This window comes from Cynoglossus semilaevis, chromosome 12 (assembly GCF_000523025.1).
Source record: "Cynoglossus semilaevis isolate Cse_v1.0 chromosome 12, Cse_v1.0, whole genome shotgun sequence".
Classification (NCBI taxonomy): Eukaryota; Metazoa; Chordata; class Actinopteri; order Pleuronectiformes; family Cynoglossidae; genus Cynoglossus; species Cynoglossus semilaevis.
The window spans coordinates 5,854,133-5,867,922 of record NC_024318.1 but is presented as its reverse complement, the minus strand read 5'-3'; the positions used below and the strand labels follow the sequence as shown (position 1 = coordinate 5,867,922).

At 43.5% G+C, this 13,790-nt stretch overlaps 2 protein-coding genes across 2 annotated transcripts in view; both read right to left on the bottom strand.

Moving 5' to 3' along the window:
* Window positions 1-6: 6 nt before the first annotated feature.
* On the bottom strand, window positions 7-8,462 carry LOC103387182 (uncharacterized; the record flags this gene model as incomplete). Its single annotated transcript, XM_025060772.1, has 20 exons — window positions 7,575-8,462; window positions 7,330-7,380; window positions 7,052-7,227; window positions 6,876-6,918; window positions 6,498-6,623; window positions 5,909-6,016; window positions 5,604-5,822; window positions 5,280-5,426; window positions 4,963-5,190; window positions 4,633-4,851; window positions 4,401-4,547; window positions 4,081-4,284; window positions 3,736-3,915; window positions 3,389-3,658; window positions 3,106-3,210; window positions 2,862-2,999; window positions 2,357-2,464; window positions 2,242-2,279; window positions 1,672-1,777; window positions 7-1,635 (listed from the first exon to the last, which is right to left on the bottom strand). Coding segments are annotated over exons 1-20 (4,884 nt in total), but the record flags the coding sequence as incomplete, so codon positions are not given.
* Window positions 8,463-9,011: 549 nt separating this feature from the next.
* Window positions 9,012-13,790, bottom strand: part of cul9 (cullin 9) — a 25,683-nt gene continuing 20,904 nt past the window's right edge. Inside the window, 13 exon segments of the mRNA XM_025060943.1 lie at window positions 9,012-10,503; window positions 10,589-10,680; window positions 10,790-10,923; window positions 11,007-11,124; window positions 11,211-11,321; window positions 11,448-11,522; window positions 11,613-11,706; window positions 11,840-12,003; window positions 12,344-12,508; window positions 12,702-12,842; window positions 12,976-13,236; window positions 13,364-13,478; window positions 13,558-13,779. Coding sequence (XP_024916711.1) covers window positions 10,290-10,503; window positions 10,589-10,680; window positions 10,790-10,923; window positions 11,007-11,124; window positions 11,211-11,321; window positions 11,448-11,522; window positions 11,613-11,706; window positions 11,840-12,003; window positions 12,344-12,508; window positions 12,702-12,842; window positions 12,976-13,236; window positions 13,364-13,478; window positions 13,558-13,779 — 1,906 coding nt within the window. The 3' untranslated portion in view covers window positions 9,012-10,289.

The following is a 13,790-nucleotide window of genomic DNA, read 5'->3' as shown; positions in this document are numbered from 1 at the left end:
TCCTAGGGGCCAGTTAAAAGACGAGGGTGGATGAACGTACTGAGCAGGTGGTGGTTTTGGAACTGTGGCACAAGGGGAGGTACCCTCCATTTTTTTGGTGAGACTCTGAAGATGCTGTGCCTTCATTAGTGTCTCCAGCTCCTGCTGGTTCAGGAACCCTTCATAGTCCGAGAATGCTTTTGGTTTCACAAGTGAGTCTACACTAGAGGACCTGGTAGAAGAGGAGTTAGGAATGCTATCAGACTCAAATGAACCGGCTCTACTCTTTTTATGTTCCCTTTTTATAGATGTTTCTCTTTCTGTGGATGAGGACTTCTGGCTGTATATTTTTTCTTGTGCCTGGCTCGCCAGTTTAGACATGTCTACTGAGCTCAACTTTAGGCCAATTGATCGTAGCAAACTCTGGATCTTGTCATAGGGTTCTTTGTTGCTATTAGGATCATCACTTGTTGTTTCCACAGAGGAACCTTTGGGGCTGATTTTTTTCTCTTCCTCTTCTTGAGCTCTAGTTGGTTGCTCTTGAGCCAATCCCAGAATGCAAGAAAACCCTCCACCTTCTTGTAACGCCCGTTCATGAGGCAACAGGTCATCAGTAACAGCAGGCGGTTCTAATTTTTTTGTAAGATTGTCTTTTTTATTCAACATATCCAGAAAACGGTCCAAAGGGGGTTTTTCATCTAGAGCGGATAGACGATGCGGCTTTCGTTCCGGAGAGGGGCTTCGAGGAGGAGATTTAGAGAGAGAAGGAGGTTCATAGGTTTGGGGAAATGAAGTAGCAGAAGAATGAGGTTTAGTTGTGGCAGCAGACTCTGCTGTAGGGGATGGATGACGGGGATCTGGAGAATGCGACATTCTTGCAGGATAAGCAACATCCTGATATGGTCGGTCTTCGTAAGGGTCATCGTAAACATCGTAGCGATCAGTGTAGCGACTGCTACCAGGCTGAGAGGCTCCACCATAAGGAGGTTTACCATACGATGCACCTTCAAGAGGACGATCATCATATGGTCGCTCACCATAAGGACGGTCGTAACGAAGGCGGGTGTATGGATCACCATATCGGTCGCTGAACTGCCAATCTTTGTACTGACTATACGGTGCATCATAGTAAAGATTACTGTAGGGTGTCGGATGTTGGTACTCAGGTCCCTCAGGTCTTTTCTTCAGGATGGATCGGACAGGCATGTTAATCCTGCCATGGTCATAATCAATGCAGGTCCTCTGCCCAGGTTCCAGTCCTCTGGGATTTACATCCACTAGAGACTTTTTGTAGGCGATCATCTCGTTCAGCTCTTCCAACTCACGCTTCTTCCTCGTCAGTTCGTCATCAAAGACTCCACGTCTGTGAGAAGGACTTGGCTCTCTCTTCCTTTTATGTCTCTCCACATAATCTTTGGTCCTCCTTTTCGACCTGTCCCTACTTCGACTCCTGCTGCGACTTCTGCTGGAGCTCCTACTTCGACTTTTGGATCGACTTCTGCTACGCCGGTGCTGCCTCTCTCTACTGCGTCTGTACCTGTTGCTCCTGTGGTCACGGTTGAGGCTGGGGCTGCGTTTCCTTCTGACTCGGCCAAATTGGTCTTGTTTTGGACTCCGACTCCTGCTCCTGCTCCTGCTCCTACTCCTGCTCCTGCTTCTGCTCCTGCTCCTGCTCCTACTCCTGCTCCTGCTCCTGCTTCTGCTCTGACTCCTTTTGTGTTGGGGAGACCTGTGGTCCCGTTTGCTTTCCTGGGCTCTAAGACTTTTAACTACCGCTTTTAGCTTATCACTCTCCCTCCTGACATGGGATGAAATATGAATTTGTTAAAAACATTTGTCAGAACCAAACACGAATAATGAAAAAACCTTTTTAAAAATGAAAAGTTGTTGATGGTACAATGTTTACATGTGATTTTTTTTGTGTGTAACCAAGAATTGCAGTACAGTTACAACCATGATGAAAAACACCCAGAACTTGAACTGCTACAGCAGTTATGACATCTAAACTGCTGCCAGTTTGGGTAGAGGTAATATTTCATCATGATGACGATCAATAACTAGTTAAATAGTCTCTGCCTTACACAATAAATCATACCAGAAACTTCAACACTAAATGGTAAAGTTATTTCTGTTATATTTAATGTGTAAAAGCCTTTTGAACCATCTTTAAATATCTTATTTAAAAAAAAATCAGGTGAGCCTTTTGAACCATCTTTAAATATCTTAAAAATGCCACCTTATCAGGTGGCATTTTTAACTCACCCAGTGTCATCTGAAGGTTTGGTCAGTTTTATGGTCATCTACAATAAACATATTAAAAAAATCATCAGTATAAAAATAATAAAACATTTAAAGCAAAGTAAGAAGTCTTTTTTACCTTTCCTTTGTTTACCCCTGCTTTGCCAAGTTTCCGGGCAGGAAGAAAAACCTTTTCAGTGAAACGTTTGATTCTGATGGCCTGGGCTCCGCCCTCTGCCATCTCATGCTTGGACACACAAAGAAAAACAGATCTGTACATTTTTGAGAAGACATTGAACCTGATTCCAAATGAGAACTTGCAGAAACTTCTAGATCAGTCTGGAGTATACACACATTTTTACATCATTGTTGATTAGCGTTAAGACACGTTGGACAGGAGTTTGATTCAATGCGAGTCCTGACACTTTAACACAGCACACGTGTCCACATTCAGTTACAAGCTGTCACCACACTTATTTCCATCAGACATTATCACCTAGCAGACGCAGAGACCTAGTATTCTTTATCTCTAGTTACTAGAGCAGTACTGGGTTACATTTCCCTTCGTGTTAATGCTGCTTCACTGTAAGTCTCTGTGATATGGTCTGGTCTAGACCTCTAGGGCAGACACAACAGTGACTCACCGGGACAACACTGAACTCCACCTTTTCATTTAACTCGAGCGGCTTCTTCTCGATCACTTCTGACATGTAGAAGAACAGCTGTGGGTTCTGAGTGCACTTGATGAGCCCTGAGACAACTGAGAACTCAATCACAATGCCCTGGTGAAAAAAAAAACAAAAATCACACCACAGAGAAGCAGAGTGTTTAGTTTTTAAATACAGAAATTTGAAAAGGAGTTTAAATGTAGTTTTTTAGCCGTCTCACATGTCTCCGCTGTTCTGTGGACTCTTCAAAAGAGTCCGTGAGAATTTCCACGTAGGTTGCGCGTTCCTCTTTGGTCTCGGGATTGGTGGCAATGTTGAAACGCACCTCAAACAGACAAAGAAAAAACATTTATCAAAATTTGTGATTCCAATTTTTCTCCGTCAGTAAGAACTGGTGCCATGTTGTACTGATCCTCCTCCAGTAGGTACTAGGACTGTGTCTGAGGTTGTGTCCTGAATCAGCTCTTAGTCCCAAGGGGCTGCTGGTTAACAGTCCTTCTCACCTTGTCTCCATCCAGCATGGTGGCGGTGGTTAGCAGATCTTTACGGCCAAAGAAAAGCTGCTTCTGTTGACCGTCAACGGTCATCACCAGTCGACCAATCTCAGTGTCTGTTTTGCCTCTGCCTCCAACTGCGACAGGCTTCTCCTCACTGTTCTTTAAGTCCTTCTGTTCCTCACTATACTTCACTTCCTCGACATTCTTAACCTCCTTTTTCTCCACAGCTTCAGGTTTTTCTTCCTCCTCCTTGTTATCCGTTTTCTCCATTTTCACCTGAAGATGAAGAAAAACCAAGTTGAGAAGGACCAGAAGAAATAAACATGAAAAAATACCAGGACCTTTTTTTTTACCTTGTCGAGAAGAATCTGTCCATCATCAGAAGCTCCACCCCCTCCCTTGTCTGGCTCCTCTTTCTTGACCGCCATGCAAGGATTTTTGGGAATTGCCTTCAGGATGGTGCCCACAAATCGCTCCTTACTGACTTCTTCCAGTGTGCAAGGGTCAGTCACTGTGAAGCCCAGTGGTGTCCACTGAAGAGCACCACCAAAATATTCTCAAACATGGACAGTTCATCGATACTCTTTTTATACCTGACTATTCTTTTAACCAAAACCCGTTAGGAAGTGAATTACCGTTTTAGTTAATAGTTAACATCCACAAAAGAAAAAAAAATCCAACTTTTCCCTTGCTCTTACCTTGTCTTTGGCAGCAGCCAGTGCTGCTACTACACCCTCCTTCTTCTTCGTCTCATCTGACTCCTCCTCCATCCTTTTCTTTTTCTCCTCCAGCTGCAATTTCTTCTTTTTCTCCTCCTCCAGCCGTTTCTTTTGCTCTGTGAGGATTTTGTCCTCCACACATTTCATTCTTCTCAACCTGATCGCTTGCCTTTTTGATTGTACCTGCACACACATTGGAGGCATCACGCATCAGTGTTCGTCTGATCAGGTCTGAGTTGATCTGGGCAAACTCTTACATGAACTCTATATCTTTACATATGGTACAGTAGAGGACTTACTATTGCTGTAGTAAACTCCACCTGCTGGTTGATGTCATTCACATCGAATTCTGTGTCACTGAAGTTGTCGGTGACTTTGAAGGGGATTTTACCATGGGCTTCTGACACGATTAGGCCCTCTAGTGGACCAAGGGAGGTGATGGTGCCCTGAAACCAGTTCCGTACAGTGAGTGATTAAATAAATGTTAACAGTCAAGAGTTAAGGAGCGGCTTGAACGTTTGAATTCCATACCGTCTCTCTTTTCTCCTGCGTGTAGGAGAATGTGAACGGAACTTTGGGTTTGATGTTTGCTGCTCTCCTCCTCTGTGTCGTGGTGTCAATCAGCAGGTTAATCAGAACATGGTCGTTCCTCAGGAGTGTCACACTGCTGTCTTGGTGGTGAAACGTCACGTTGGTTCTGAGCGGCCCTATGTTGGCGTTGATCTGCCCTCGGTATCCCTGTGTTGTTGACTTGTTGTCAGAAAAGCAGCAGTTACTCAGGTGTAACGTGGATTACTGACTGTGGTGAATTCTGAAAGGCAGCTCTTACAAAACGACAGTATACCTGAGGACTTCACTTACTGTGGGCTCAATGATTGGCTGGCTGACAATGCCCTCGTACAGCTCCTCATCCAACACCATGTTGGATGGAACTTCCATTTTGCTCTTTGCATTTTTCCCTGTGTTGTTTAGCAAGTTGCTGTCTTTATTGGATTTCTCCGTCTCTACTTTGGTGGGAGTGGGCTCCAGCATTAGGAGCAGTGGCTCCTTCACTCTCTTGATCCTGATGGCCACTTTAACATTTGATAGCTGACATTAAATAAAAGAAGTAAAGAGGTCAAATAAGGCACAAAAAATGAATTTATCAAGAAGAAAATGTCAAAAGAGGAGCTGCTCACGTCCAAGACCGTAAACTCCACCTCCTCGTTTACATCCTCTGCTGTGAAATCCACATCGCTCAAATTTTCCTGGATCTCGAAGGGAAGTTCGCCGTGGTTTTCTGACTTGATTACGCCCTTTTCTCCCTGCAGGCTGATAATTAAACCCTGAGGCAAAAGTACAAGCAAAATTAGGAAACGTTTGGGAACAACCTTTTTCTACCCTGCAAAAAAAAAAGAAAAAATGACAAGGTCCTTAGATGATAAAATTAAAAAAACATAGCCTACCACAATTCTTTTTATGTTTGAAGGTTTGTGGTTATACAGTTGGAAATATTGTCAGACCTTCTCACGTGTCTCCTGTGTGTGGTCGAAGGTTGCAGGGATTTTGAGTTTGATGTTAGTAGCTCGTTTCTTCTCTGTCACAATGTCGGTGAGAACATTGATCAGAACCTGGTCATCTTTCAGCAGTGTCACTGAGCTGTCCTTCTTCTCAAAGGTCAGGTTGGTCCGCAAGGGCCGCAGGTTCACGTGGACCTGACCTGGGTACTGACGTTTGCCAGGCTGCACAAAGAAAAAAAATGTTTCTATAGTTTTTCTGCCAACAACAGTCTGCCAACAACATAAGTAACAAAAAATGTACCACCGACCCCTGCATCTGTGATTGGCTGACTGACAACAGCCTCATAAATCTCTTCGTCCACATTCTCTGTCCCACCGGGAGCCACTTTAACATCTGTTGCAATCTGGGTGTCCTGCTGTTATGAGCAAGAGGAATTTAAATATTAATTACATTTCAATTTAGTGAAATCATTAAAGTAAAGAACACAATAGAAAATCACCTCCCATGGTAAAATGGTAAAAGGTGAAACATTAATACAAAATAAAATGAATCAACAATCTCTGAACCTAATCACTTAAAGTTTGAAAAGAATATATCAACAATCTCTGAACCTAATCACTTAAACAACTTAAGGTTTGAAAATAATATATAAAAAAAAAAACATAAAAATGCAGTTATCAAATAATATGAGATATACATAAAGAATATTAAACAGGCTGAAATATTGCCAGAATAAAACAAAAACGTTACAGCACCAAAATGATAAAAATCATTGTGAGAAATACATCAATTCTGAAATATCATTATTATCTAAGCCTGTCTATTCAAGTGTATTATGATTATTATCACTATAAAAATCACAATTCTTGCCAGACACTTGGTACCATTTATCTTACCTTGTCAGTGCAGCTGGTAAAGTGAACTTTGACCCCAGGTATCATGGCTTTGGGGTTCCCAAAGAAGGCGTCAAAGCTGAAAGTAAATTTTTCCATGTCTTCTCCCTCTATGTAGCCAAATTTTGGCTGTTCAGAATAATAGAAATAGAAAAAGACAAATACAATAATGTTGATGCATTTCTAAAATTGTTACCGCTTTTCCTAGATCTAATAATTCTCAATGGCACAAAAATATAAAGATCTTTTTAAGGCTTTATATAAAGTTAGATGAAGATGTGGATTGCAGTTTGGTCAAAATAAAATTTACTCACTGACCGTACGAATAAATGTAAATCAATGTCATCACTAAAAAAAAACAGTGGTGTTGGTGTTTCCTACCCCAATAAAAGAGATGGTCCCAGTGGACCTGCCCGGTGGAGGCCTGAGGACAAACACAAACACAAGAAAAGTTTTCATCACCCGGTGGAGGCCTGAGGACAAACACAAGAAAAGTTTTCATCCTCTCGTGATCATCTCCTATTTGAACGTTCACTTTCTCACTAATGAAGACTCACTTCTCCAACTTGCGTTTTCCTAGTAGGCCTAGTGCTTTAGCAACACTGCTGGATTCAGGTTTAGGTTTTGGTGTGGCTTCAGGTTCTGCAACAGGAGCTTTGGCTGCATCTGTCTTCTCATTGGAAGTTTCATCTGAAGTGGAATTTGTTATTGGAGCGGAAATCAATGCCTTGATCTGAAATGGTAAAAAACAAACAAACAAGAAAAAAAAAACATGAAGAAAGAAGAATGCGAGTGCACCGTCTTTTCCACCCATTCATCTTAGGTCTGTACTAACCCACTCAGGCTGGTCTGGAGGCGGGTTGGGCATTTGTTCTTGGCAGAGTGTCTAAAAATCATTAAGAAAAAGAATGTTTTTAGACTTAAATGCTTTTCACCTACATATTTCCTGTTGATACATCTATAATTAAGAATATATATTTGGTTTATGTTTCAAGAGTTTGTGGAAAATGGATCTGATCACGTGTTCAGATCATGTTACATGATTTTACGGGACCAGAAAGATAAGTACTAATTCCTCACCTCTCCAGTCCAATTTGGAGGAGCCGCTTGAAACCCAAATGGAGGGTATACTGGAGGGAAGACTGGTGGTGGTAAGGCCACAGGATCTGGAGGAGGTATCCCTACAGGAGGGGGGGGGATTACAGGAGGAGGGACAACTGGGGGTGGAATAGGCGGACCGGGCTCAGGGCCCCATCCTGGAGGCCCCCAGCCATGTGGTGGAGGGGGCACGTTAGGTCCCCAATCCTCCTCATATCGCCTCCTCCATTCATCCTCATATCGGCGCCTCCATTCATCCTCGTGTCGAATTCTCCATTCATCTGGATAGTGATGCCAATCATCAGGAGGAGGCAGCCAGTCATCAGGATGATGCCCCCAGTCCGGTGGTGGAGGCCCTCTGGGTCCCCAGCCAGGAGGGGGAGGCCCTCGTGGATCCCAATCATCTGGTGTCGGACCCCATCTACCTGGCAGTGGAGGTCTCCATTCTCCCGCAGGAGGTGGTCCCCAGTCAGGTGGTGGAGGCCAGTCATTAGGAGGGATATGGCCCCAGCCTCCAGGTGGGGGAGGCCCCCAACCATATGGGCCTATGTGAAAGGGTGGAACTTCTTCCCCTGGAGGACCCATCGGAGGTCCAACTTTGCCCCGACCCTTTCCTCGTCCCATTGCGACTCAGATTTTAGTGGTTGTCTTGCGAAAAGACTAAATAGCTACTGCTGTTGACGTCTAAATAATTACAGACAGTCCATCTTTCTGCTTAAACTCATTATTTTCCACGTCGGCCTTAATTCGATCTAAAAACGCAAACAAATTCATCTTTAAAGCTCATGTTATAACATAAACTTTAACAACGACGCTGAGTAGCGTTCGACTACTTCCTGTTTCCGGTTTAACAGTGAAAACAATGTGCGTTCGACCGCATTACCGCCACGACTAGGCAGTGATTTGCAACTACAGCGGCCCGTATATCTTATGCCGTTTTGTTTTCCTGTACGGTTGTTATTCGGGATTTGGTTTTAAACACAAATGATACTGCAAATATACATATGTATTAAGGTATCACAATTATTATTATTACATTGACATTAAAAGCTGTAAACATTGTCTTAATAGTTAGCCTTAAATTAGTATTACATTAAATGAAATTATGATTTAATTATTTTCTAATATAGCCAATGGTGGTCAGTTTACATAATAGGTAATTTACTATCCTATAATAAATAAAAATTGAGAAAATGTTTATCAAGAGAAAAGACATTGTTGTGTCGACATGTTTGTACATGATCCAAAAACTACTTTTTTAATGTAGTTATAATCATTTATGACAGTTACACATGTAGTCATTACAATATTACAATAACGCAAAAAAAATATTTTTTCTAAATTCTGTAAATGCTTACACAGTTGTTCTTTTCATCATTGGTTTATCTTGAAATTCAGAACATTTGGGTGAAATCAGAGTCGAGCAGAAACAAAGCTTTTATTGACTTTTCTGTGAGGAGTCGCTTGACTCTGAAGAAACAATGTAGACAACTAACAGCATATGAATCTCTACGTTCTCTCAAAAATTACAAAGAGAGCACAGCCACTCAGCACTTGATCAGCGATCAGTTATTGGAGTGATGCATCTCCAGTTCAGAAACACCTGACCTCAACTTCAAACATCATGGAACAAAAAAATTGTTTTCTTTATACTGAAGCATGATGTCATCACCTGCACCACTGAACGCTCAAACTGAACCAAGGATCTTTTACCCTGCAACAAAGCATACTAACAAAATTGACCTGGCATGGCTAGAACCAGGGGCAGAACCAGAAAAGAGTGAGGGTAAGTCAGTGAGTTAGAGACACCAGGAACTAACACAACTAAACAAAAAAAAAGTGGGGACCAGAAAAGTCCAAATTTAAAATCTAAATTTATTATTACAGAAAAGGTGTCTTTTTTTTTTTTTTTAATGTGTGCTGACTTTTGAATTTGGAGTAAATCCAAACCTGTCTTCAAACTAATGTCAATGTGGCTTACGTTTTAACAGTTCTGTTTAAACTGTTGTAGTGTTTTCAGACCAAGTCGTCGGGGTTCATACCATTCATAAAGTTAGCTTCATATACCTGTAAAGCTAGGAGATTGTAAAACGGTTTTCATTATTGAGATTAAATCTGGAAACCAATGTATTTTTCTTTGGCTTGTGAATCCCGTTTAATTTTCGTGGCTCAAGTTTCTAATAATGTTAATTGGGTTTATATTGACAAGATAAACTAGACAAAGACGGACTAGTTTAAAAGGTTTGTGAGTGTGAGAGTGCTAAATTTTAAATCCGTTTTACAATTGGATCAGACCAGTTGTAACTAGTGTGAGTTGGTCTTTATGTTGGTGTGAGATCGTTCATGACTGTGTTAGCACAGCTTTTGGCAGACAGAAATAACGTCGGAAGAATTCTCAACTGATTAACAACCGTTTTTCCTCAAACTGGTTCGCGTCACGTGACACATGTCCTCCTCCCTACTCTGATGTCTTTAATCAAGAGAAGATAAAATACAGAGCTGAAAAGCAAGTGCAGCAGCGAAGGGGGCGGTGTTCAGGGATTCAGGTGAAGGAGGACATTCCACCGAATGCCTCCGCTCAAGCCTGACATTTTTAGGTGGTGTCAAATGGTAGTAAGAAGGGGGCGGGGCCATCACAGGGGTCCTATTTGCCCCACTCTTCCACTTAGGACCAGAAGACTGAAGTTTCCCTCCACGTCACAAAACTGGACTGTAGTGCTCCAAGTTCTCAGATTCATCAGAGAAGAAGTCATCTTCGTCGATGTCATCCTCGTCATAGTCCTCGTGCCACTCAGGGACATACTCTTCATCATACTCGTCATCTTCTTCCTCTGCCTCATCTCCACCTTCCTCACCAGCGTAGTTGTTGTTGTCCGAGTCTCCAGAGTCTGACCCACGGCCAGTCTTCGACCTAAGGAACAAATAAGTACAGAAAGTCACTCACTCACTCACGCCTTCTCACCATCCCGTCGTCCAACAGGTGACGTCACACTAACTTGGTGTTGACGTTGCTGAGGTTGGATAGGTTGGATGCCTGATTTGATGCAGGTTCCTGATTGCTGCTAGACTGATAACCTACACGGAAGTCCTGAAAAGAACAGAGACAGGATCAGGCCAAAAACTAGGTTTATTTTCTGTGCTCACAGGTTAAAACATTCTTTTAAGAAACTGGTTTAAATCAATTCGTGGATTCAAACCTGGGTGGAATGCTGCAGGATGGCGAGGAGTCGCTCCTTGATGCGTCGGATAAGCTCCAGTCCAGTGTTTAGATGTTCTGGTTTCAGCAGGCGGACACAGGAGGCAAGGTCAGTGCACTGCAGCAGCGTCTCCTCTAAGGACAACCAGAGGACAGTTTAGTGGACACATGCAAAATTACCCACACCTGCTGTTGATGATAATGGAGATAAAGCTCACCGAGCAGGATCTGCAGTGCGTTGGTGTGGAGGTCCAGCGCCTCCGTCTGCTGCTCCATCACATCCATCTTCTCAGTCTCCTGGTTGTAGTAACTGTAGACGCAGGAGTAGGCGAGCACCTGTGTGGGGCAGCAGAGGACAAACAATGAAGACACCAAAACAACCATGACAAAGACGATGACGAGGGGAGCGACGGTGGACTTACCTTCCGAGCTTGAGCCAGGATTTTGCAGGCGTCGATGACGAAGGTCAGTGACTTCATCTGCAGAGCTTCGTTAATGGATGAAACCTTGTTTTCAAGGTTAATTGCAAAGTCCTGAAGAAGTTAAAGACACATGTCAACAGACCATGCAGAAAGTTTTTATGACCAAATATGTGATGTTACAAAAAGAAAAACATGAATTAAAATGATTAGGGACAAAAGGAAAAAGAAGGCCAGTACCTTTGCCTGATGATGGAAGGTGCACCGCTCGTTGTAATCCTGGAACTTCTTCTCCTGACGAGCTGCTTTGCTAACCTGCAATCACACAATATAGACAAAAATACACAGATATGCACATACATGTACTTATATACAATCGTATTTGAAGTCCTGTGATCATGTTACCATGGCAGAGCAGTTGTAATAGTCCTTGTGTGTTGGTTTCCATGGTTTCAGGCATCGCCAACAAAATCCATGGTTACATTTGGCACAGGTCATACTGAGGAGAAAGGAAGACTATAACCATCACCATCATCATCATCATCATCATCATCATCATCATCATCATCATCATCATCATCATCGTCGTCATCGTCATTCTGCTGCTTGAAGAAAAAAAAGTCGTTACGTACTGCAGGCAGCCCTCGTTCTTCTCAATCTGGGCCTGACAACTGGGGCAGCGCTTGGAGATGAGCTTGGCCAGATGTTTGCTTTGGGCCTCCACTGTCATGCCTTCGTAGAAACCTCCATCATCCATCCACTGAGACATGTGACTACAGCTGGCAGGGTAGTGGGCCTGAAGAGACAGCAGTCGGTGACATGGTGATGACATGAACAAAAAAATGTTAACGTCGCTTCAAACTAAACAGGTCAGGACTCAGCTGGTCCCACTGGAGACCTAATCAAAAGCAACAGTGCATTTACGTTGTTCTCAGTGGAAGAGAATGTTCCTACAATTCTTTGCGCTCCTTCAAATAGGAGGCAGAACATTCTCAAGACCTCATGATACATCGCTTCAAACTAAACAGGTCAGGACTCCTTCAAATAGGAGGCAGAACGTTCTCAAGACCTCATGATACACTCTGTGTTGTCAGTTTGAACAGTCAGAGTCTGTGATTTGTATGGAGCCTGCTGACCTCAGGGAAGTTGCAGCTGAAGCAGGACGACCAGCAGCACTTGGAGCAGGTTCCCATGCTGCCCATGTTCTCCTTACAAAGGATCTGATCACAGCCCTGAGGGTTGGTGCACCATGTTAGGTTAGAGCAGCACTCCACGTACACCCTGAGGAGGGCACTCTCGTACTAAGAGACAGAACAGCAAAGAAAAAAAACACCGTTGACCATCAGTCATGTCAGAGCAACTCCAAAACAACAACAATGGTTTGATGAAACGTAATCACAGCGGTGAAAGATTTGTGATGACAAGAGTGAAACAACAACATTAGACTGGAAGGTGATCAAAGTACTGTGTTGTCATGGGAACAGAGATGGTTACCTTGGCAATAGTGTCCTTATCTGTCAGGATGTTGAGGAAGAACCGAGATGTAGGCTGAGCCTGACAGTCTGTGATTGGACAGTTACAGTTCATCACCAGATTCTGCTCGATCCTGGCCGTCAGGTATTTCTGCCAACACAACTACAACACAGAGATTCAGATTTAGTGTTTTGCAGCTCACATTACTGTACACAGCAAAAGAAAATCATATAAAAATTAGGTAATAAAGGTAATTTCTACAACAAAAAGAATGGACACGCGGCTGCAGTCTCACCCTGCAGCAGTAGTGCATGCAGCTCAGCAGGGGCACCGGCTCTGCCCCGGTGAAGGGGTTGTTGTTGCAGGGACTCAGGCAGACAGGACAGGTGGAGGCAGGGCTTGGGGGTGGGGGAGGGTTGCGACTTTTGAGGCCGGCGGCCACAATGAGAGTCTCAGGGTCGTCGGTGTAGCGCTGGACGAGCAGGTCAACATTCCACTTGCAGTGAAGCAGCAGGTGCTCAGTTTGGTCCACATCCAGACTCAGAGTCCCAGAAACCTTTTAACCAGAGAGAAAACCAAAAAACAGACTCACATCATCTCCTTGGTACCTTGGTACACCACAAGAGGGCGCTGATAAGGGGATTCTGGTTCATATTTTAAATAAAAAGTATTGAAAGTACCACCTGCTGGACCGTCGTCTGCATCAGCTGACGCACCTCCTCAGGCGTCATGGTGCGGCCCATGGAGAAGAGAATGGTGTCCAGAACACCATCCTCAAACTGACACTGAGACAGTGGGCTTTAAAGGAACATTTACATTATTTTTAAAAGACAGAAAAAAAACGTTCTTAAACAGCGTTTCCTGAAATATAACAAACCTGATGTCAGCGTGGGGCTCGTTTGCATTCGAGTTTTTCCTTATATCGGTGTGGCTGAAGGAGAACTGGGCCTGGCCCTTCTGAGGCGTGGACGGGTCCTCAGGAACAAACTCCACAATGTGTAGATTGTCCTCATTGCGGCGGACACAGCCTTTGCTAATGACATGCATGATGCACGAAAGAACATCGGCCGTGCTGCAGCTGAAGCCGCCCATGTTGCCCCCCCCAAGCCG